The sequence below is a fragment of the Perca fluviatilis genome, chromosome 15, assembly GCF_010015445.1.
Source record: "Perca fluviatilis chromosome 15, GENO_Pfluv_1.0, whole genome shotgun sequence".
In the NCBI taxonomy this organism is placed as follows: Eukaryota; Metazoa; Chordata; class Actinopteri; order Perciformes; family Percidae; genus Perca; species Perca fluviatilis.
Window position 1 is genome coordinate 25598540 of NC_053126.1, and position 8241 is coordinate 25606780.

Genomic DNA, 8241 nt, shown 5'->3' on the forward strand with positions numbered 1-8241 from the left:
TTTGCATGTGGCCTCTCAGAAAATGACACAACAAGATTGATGATCCACTAAAAGAAATGATAGCTCACGAGACAAAGAGCATGTCAGAAAGTGTGTATGTGGTGACTGCAGGACATGGCTGGAGAAGCTCTCACACTGACAACAGTGGGCTCCGTGTGCCCTCTGGTGGCCGATGTGGAACACTGCGAACAGGAGGAGAAGGGGAAACGAGATACCAAAGGGGCAGGACAAGAGGGGAGACGCAGGGAACGGAGGGACCGAGTTTCGGCCCTTACAGAAGTCACGTCCTGGCCGTCTCGTTACCCCCGGCAACCAGACATGATGTCATAGCCAGTGATCTTGAATTTGAGAAGGGGTTGCTTGAGAGGGGGCGAGGGGGGCAGGAAAGAAAAGAGGGTGGTCACTGTCTGCTGCCAAGGATTTAGTAAGAGTGTTCACGGGAGATAGATGGATTGTGTGTGTGTGTGTGTGTGAGAGAGAGAGAGAGAGAGAGAGAGAGCGAGCACACACACACAGAAGGAGAGAGAGGGAGAGTAACTGAGAAGTTACAATGCCCAAGGCCTGCTGGGACAGTGCCCAGGGGAGTAGGGTAGCTGAGAAGGGCAGGAGGCAGAAGGGGGGCATTCATGCGACCTGTTTGAGTCAAACGAAACAAAAGGCTGCTTCCCTGGAGCCTCAGAGTAGTTTCCAAGGCTTGACTTCTAGAATGTTGGCGGCACTAGCACCCAGTGCCAGATCCTGCAGGCCAAGCGGGGCAGCCAACAGCAGCGACGGTGACCCATTTCTGCTCCCTGCTTCCCGCATAGCAGGAGAAACCCAACGTGAAGATGGTGCAAGTAACAGAGAGCGCCAGACTGCTGTCCCCCTGCTGCTGCGTGGCCATTAGTAGCCATTCACTGCCCGGCCAAATTGGAGACACACCGTACTTCAGTCCAAAAATGGACAGAATTGATGGTAGTAGCTGGGCTGGTGGCCCAGATGACTGTTCTGTCACTGTAGGAACCTCTAGTGGAGTCATTTTCAGGGACAAAATAACAAAGACACCTTACAGTACAACACTTTCCGTAGGTTGCATCTGTCATAGTGGTTTCTGATATATTTCCTTGTCAGCACACCTTTTTTTTTTTTTTTTTAATCAGTAATCCCAGTGGCGTGGCTGTTGGTCGTCCACCACCGTGACTGAAATATCAGCAATAATTCAATACATTACCATGACATTTTGTACATACATTCGTGTTCCCCAGAGGATGAATCCTGCTCACGTTTGTCAAGTTATTTCTTTTAGCAAAGTGCCAGACATTTGCCACTTTAAATTAGGCACACCCGCACAAATATTCCTACTTCTTCTTTTTCTTCTTATTGAAGAAGTCTCTCGGATGGGACACGGAATGTCTTCAAGCATCTTTAAACAAGTCCAGATGCCCTTGATCTTAACCGCCCTTGGATAAGGATGACTTGAATGACTTTTATGGATTATACTTCTTAAACTTTTACAGACATCTTGCTAAGCATTTTGGTACCGTATGACCACCCTCAGAAAGGTACGGGAGTATGAAAGGATAGCTAGGAAAATTGCAGAAGAATTCTCTTGGATGTGAGACAAAACATCCCATTTAACCAAGTCCAGTTGCCCTTGATTTTAAACTTCCTTGAAAAACGATGACCTGGATGACTTGAGAACCTCCACAGACATATTCCTACCCCATCATGTATATAAATGGCGGTGGACAAAATATTAGAAACACCTTTTTAAAGGTAAAACCAGTCTAGTACAATACCGCCACGCACTACAATAATTATAAAAGTAGAAAAGTGTCAACATAAACTTAAAAATGTCTAAATTTGGTGAAAGTAGAATTCATGGCAGGGCTGTTGTATTGGATCGCATTAGATTGTACAGATGTACCTAATAATAATAATAATAATAATAATAAGTGCAGTGTTGTAATGTAACGAAGTACAAATAATTTGTTAACGTACTTAAGTCAAATTTTCACGTATCTGTACTTTGTTATTTATATTTTCTGGAAACTTTCACTTGTACTCTTTTTTTTTTTTTTTTTTTTTTACACTTTTACTTGTCCTCTGAGCATCTTCGTTACTCGTTACTTTCAAGAAGTGTTTTCGTACGTTGTGGAGTGAAAGATTCTTCCTCCACAAAAAAAGTCTGTTTCCGTTTTTCTCTCTGTTGATGTCAGACTTTGAATTTGATGTTTAAGGAAGGAGTAGAAACCCTGACTATTATTATTATTATTATTATTATTATTATTATTATAAGGAAGCCACAATAAAGTTCATAATCAAGGTTTTTCTTTACTTTTTAAAATAAAGTACTTTTAATATCAGAAAATTACTTTTGATACTTAAGTACAGTAAATATCAGATACTTAAAGAGACGCTTCCTCAAGTACTATTCTAAAAGGTGACTTTAACTTACTTACTTTAACTACCAAAGTCATTTTCTGGTAAAATACATGGGAGTGCTCAAACTCAGTGGAAATCACCAAATTGCAGCCGATTCGAAATGTATTCTAAGGTGTTTCTGTTATTCCTTCTTGTGCATGCAAGTTGACACACATTTTACTGGTTTTGATACTAACGTGATCTCATCTCCTCCCCTCCTCTTCCCCTTCTTTTCTTTTCCAGTCTTGGTTCCTCTGACAAGATCTGTGTCCAAACCAGCAACTAGAATTCTTTCTTTACAATCGGAAATAGAAAAACAGAGAAACAACCCGCAGGATAATAATCGTCCTCCAACCAACCGACCCGCCGACCGGCCCTGACAGTACGTCTCAACCTGATAACAAAATATAACCGAGCAACGCAGGAAATTCCAGCAGCATGACGCTTTTTAGAGGAACTCTGGACTCATTTATCCAGTCAGAGGGAGGACCCGTCTCGAGCAACAAGATGGATCGATGGTAAAGATGAACGGATGGACAAGAGGATGCCCAGGATAAAGAAGGGGTAAGGGGACAAACAGCAGCAAGCAGGTCTCTCCTAAAACAACAACCACCACCGAACCAGCAGCAACGCAGGAGGAACCCGAGGAAGGAGGGGGAAAGCGGTCAACTGTCTCCTACTTTCGTGAGGACGCATTGTGTAAATGAATGGCTAAGAAACTCAACTGTCCAACAAAAACAAAATCAGGTTCCCACGACACAGATGTTACATTTAAGCTACACAAATCCATTTGGTTTCCAATGAAAGCTGCAGTCCACGCTCCTGTGATGTCTTTCATCACCCTAAAAAAGAAAAAAAAAATCCAATCGACCAATGTTTCTCTCCCTCTGAGTGACCATTGACTCAACAAAGTCCCCTTTTTATTTACCCCTGCTACTAACTAGAGAGAGATCATGCCAAAACATATCTTGATTAAGGGTTGCACTAGAAGCTGAATCAATTAACACTAATCGTAACGATGTGCACTATTTACCTACAAGGCATGGGAGATTAACCAGACTTGCCTATTAAGAGTTTTAAAGAGAAAAAAAAAAAAAACAACAACCTAGGTACAAGAAGCCTTTCGTGTGTCCTCGACCCATTGTTCAGTTTGACAAATCATTGGCCTCCGCTCATTCTGACATTTCCCCGCACAACGCACACTCACACAATCTGTGCCATGACCACAGCATGTGTGTGTACGATCGAAAACACACACAGTTGCCCAGTCAGACCTTTTAGATTGTAGTCTCCACAGGTGGCAGTGTTGTAATCATATTTTCCAATGTATCTGCACACAGTAAGTCCAGTGAACTCTCTACCTATTTGATTAGATATCCAAACGTCACACACGCTGAAAATCCCAGTGTGTGTGTGCATGTGCGCATCATTACTGGCAGTTTTCACGACTACAGACAGCAGTTATTGGTTCCCCCCCTTTGCCCTCTTTGTAATGTAGATGAATGATTTTGTTATCGCTTGTGTGTTCTCTTATTTGAATTTATTCCTTTTGGATTTGTACTATTTTATAATTGTTTTGTATTTGAATTACAGCACCTTATAGAGAAACACAGTAAGAAGTGGGATGTTGAAGCGGTGTAGACAGGGTGGTTCGCTGACCTGGATCAAATAGTACATTACAAAAAAACACAAAAAAGCATTGACATTTTTCGGGAAATACACTTTTTTTTTTTTTTTCTGAGAGGTAGGCGAGAAGATCGATACCACACTTGTGTGTACATGAAATGTGAAGCTACCACGGGCAGCTGGTTAGCTTAGCTTAGCATAAAGGCTGGAAACGGCTAGCAGGCCTCTGCAGGAGGCCTTTGCATCCAAACACAGCTCGTAGGCAGATTTTGTTACCTTTGGACCGAGCCAGGCTAGCTGGTTCCCCTTATTCTTTATGCTAAGCTAAACTAACCAGCTGCTAGCGATAGTTTCATCTTTTACGGACAGACATGAGAGTGGTATTGATCTTCTTGTCTAACTCTCGGCAAAAAAGAAAAAGCAAATACAGGTCTTTTCCACACGTTCAAAAATAAAATTTTTTCCTCCGTGCCAGATAAACCTATTTGCCACGTACAGTAAAGTACTGCAAGACGACACAATGCAGGATTTTGACAATCACAGGAAGCTTATTTTCTGGGGAACTTACGTGCTGAACCATACAGGTCAACAACAACAACAAAACCAGCCCCATCTACTATTTGACCCAGGAACAGCCGGTGGTGGAGTGATAGAAAAACAGAACCAAGGAGGAAAAAAAAAAAAAGGTTGCTGAAGATGGGACCCAGACTAAAAGAGAGAGTAGCTCTTCTTTTCTGTCTCCCTAAAGTTTACCCTGTTGTTTACACTCCCAGACGGGCCGCTGCTCCAAGAGCAGAGGGAGCCACACTGTGGAGCAAAATGAATATGTGACATATCTGGCTGTTTGCGGAGAGGGAACGAGGGCCTCTAAGGCTAGCAGTAGGACGATCACCCGTGTGCCCATTTTTGTTTTTTGGTGCACGGGATCAGGTAAAGGATATCGGTTGCTATGGAAACCCCCCCCCCACCCCTCCCCCAACACACACACATACACCAGCACTCCCCACTTAACTATTGTGAATCGATGAGCCCTTAATGATCAAAACTGCACTAAAACAATCATACCAGCCAACCTTGTGAGAAACGTATTCCAGTAGATTGACCGTTGCAGTGGATGTATCGCTGGGATGGAAACACACTTGTAGAGCACAGATGGCCACTTCTTAAACACAGACTTATAAAGACCACTTACTATAAATGCAAACACCCCTCCACCCCCCCCCCATGCTCGACTATTTCAATTCAAAGGGAAGTCTTAAAAATAGACAATCTGAGGAGGCCTTTATGCTTTCAATCGTTTTTTATATCCTTAGCCCATACATATATTCTGAGTGATTCAGTTATCTCCTGGTAAAAAAAATGACTAATCCAACCTCACAAAATAACTGGACTGCCTGGCCATGTTCTTCACTGCAGGGAAACACAACATAGTTGGCCAAAAGCGAACGGCGCCCCATCTCATCCGCTTCGTAGAGAGAACTAGCTCGGCTGAGTACGACGTTAACGGCGGCTAAACGTGATTTCTTTTCTAATCTATGGAAGTGCCTCTGTATTCCCATTATGCAATTTGTCAAACATGAATTCAGGTTCTTTTTTCTCACATATAAGCTATAGTGAATGGTGGAAAATTTTATGTCAGGAGAAAGGTGGGGGGGGGGGGACAAAACGGTGACAGCTCACTAGATAATCGCAAGCATCTTTATATATAATACACATATATATTTATAGATATATACTTTTTTTTTTTATTTGCAAGATAAGCTCTGTGGCAGTCTAGTTATTTTTTGAAGCATGGCGTACATCGCACAGTCATAGGATGCATCTGAAAAAGCGCTGATTAGAGCTAAAGTACCAGTCTCTAAAACCCCACACTAAATGACGAAAAATACACAAAATCTGCAGCAAACACAACAATAGACACATAGACAGTGATGGTAATGTAGTTGAGGATTTAAAAAAAAAAAAAAAAAGAACAGATTTGGTTTTGTTGTTTTCTTTCTTGTTTTGATGGGAAGTATTGTTCTTGAAACTAAATGATGTATGTCGATTGAGCCATGTGCAATGCCTTGGTAGAGGAATTGTGTTTGTGTGTTAGCGATTGTTTGAGGGTGTCACGAGAAAAGAGGGGGGAAAAAAAGAAAAAAAAAAACCTCTACGTTTCTTTTTTTTGTTTCTTTTTTTTCAAGTCCACATGCTCCGGGACTCTAAATACGAGGGCAGCGAGAAAAATATCCCAGTCTGTGTAAGTAAGTTTTGGGAAATAGTTTTTAATTTCCTTTTTTTTTTTTTGTTGTTGTTGGTTTTTTTTGTTCTCCTTTTATCGCTTTTTTTAAGAAAAGAAAAAAAAAAACTTCATTTCTAATGATTTGTTTTTAAAATGTGGGAGGGCTGAAGGAACGATTTTGCAACTCATAAAATATATATCACTATGAAACCTGGTGCTTTCGTAAAGATTAAAAGTACATTCAATCTCTATTATACATAAATAATAATAAACAAAATTAAGTGTTATGATAAAAAAGCAAATTTTTAGGAAAACATGCATTATTCTATTTCTTTTTCTTTTGTATTTACCGAGGGGGGAGGGGTTCATTGTATGAAAAGGTTGTTGTGACAAAAGGCATTCTCCTTCTCCCCCCCCCCCACCCCACCCCACCCCAATATCACATAGCAGAGGAGCAGTCGGAGGGAGATAAACCTGGATCTTGTATCCAACACGATCAATCCTAGTGTGGGACAAAGACAAGATCTTCCCCAAGTTGGGAGATGCACAATTCTGGATTTAAAGAAAGAGGGGAAAAAAAAAAAAGAGTGGTGATATCTGGTTTGATTTGGTATAAACGCGTAGTTGGTTCAGGGAGAGGGAATCAGCGGACTCTGTCTGGCCAGAGGGGTGTTGCTGTAATCAATTCAAGTGAACCCTCCCACCCCCCACCCCCATTTCCCCATCTCCCACTGTAAATGATTATAAATATTTGTTTGGTGATGTAGTGTTATAGACTCAGAGCATCTTAAAGGTTGTCCCTAAAAAGTGCCTTTTGTTCACAGATTCCATCTTGTAATCCTGAGTGCCCATCTCGAATGAAAAAAATACAAAAAAAAAAATACAAAAAAAAAAAAACACATCCCCTCCTTCATACTTCTATATCTTTCTCTTCCTCTTCTTGGAGCTTTTTAAAAGCAGTATACATAGTACTAAAGGAAAAAAAAAAAAAATTGGTGTGATTTAGTTCCTCTTTTTATTGTTGAATAATTAAGAAAAGCGACAAAAAAAAAACCCCAAAAAAATGACAAAAAGAAATTCTGTCTTGCTTCTCTTCCTCTGTATCTTGTCTTCTGTCTATCTTGGACACTGGAGTAGTCTATAGCCGCGTAACCCTCTCTCTTCCCCTCCCCCCTTTCCTCTTCTCCCTTTCTCTGAATGGCGGGGTTTTAAAAAAAAGAAAAGGAAAAAAAAAATAAGTTTTTTTTTTTTTTTCTTTCTGTCTGAGCAGAATGCAGTTAGCTCACATGTTATTCTTGTCTGTACGCTTCACATTGTATTACCATACCCATCTTCTTCAGCTTCTCCATTCAACAGCTAATGTAAGTGAACAAGTTACACCAGGGGGCTCTGGGCTGTGCTGAGGCTGGGGGGCCGGGGTCAGGGCAAAGAAATAGTCCCCCTCCCGCAGAGCCGTGGATGACACATCAGGCCGCGGCGGAGGGAGCACTCGCGGGAACTTTTGGTTTGGGGCGTAAGCGAGGGAGATGACCAGTAGGATTGCTAGTATAGGCAGGTTGGTTTGTAATCCTTGTTTCCATCTATTTTTATTTTTTTTTATTTTTTTAGATATATATATGATTGAATTTGGATTTGCTTTTTGATTCTTTTTTTATTTTATTTTTTTTGTCATTGTTACTGCGTATCTTAGGCAGCAGGAAGACGCTGCGTCGAGACCTTCAGTTATGCACCTTTCTAGTGGTTGAATGAGACCAGCTGTTTTTAATTTTTTTTTTAAAGGAAAAGAATGACTTGAAGCACCTTATAAGCGGACTGGTTCCACAGCATGGAGACTGAACGGCTCAGATTTAGCACAATCATAAAAGAGATGTTACACATTGATTCACAGCCATTCTAAAAATCGCAGTGTTTGAGCCACGCATTGACCAAAGTGATGATGGTTCCAAAAGCTGTACTAACTAGTTGGTGACTTCTAGAGGGAAAAAAAG

The 8241-nt window shown here is 41.2% G+C and overlaps 1 protein-coding gene across 20 annotated transcripts in view; it reads left to right on the forward strand.

Moving 5' to 3' along the window:
- nfixb (nuclear factor I/Xb) overlaps positions 1-6832 on the forward strand; it is a 165634-nt gene extending 158802 nt beyond the window's left edge. For all 20 annotated transcript variants that reach the window (XM_039823917.1, XM_039823912.1, XM_039823914.1 and 17 more), the window contains one exon: positions 2647-6832. In XM_039823917.1, the coding sequence (XP_039679851.1) occupies positions 2647-2661 (15 nt within the window). In that variant the 3' untranslated portion in view covers positions 2662-6832. The remainder of the gene's footprint in view (positions 1-2646) is intronic.
- The last annotated feature ends 1409 nt before the right edge of the window (positions 6833-8241 follow it).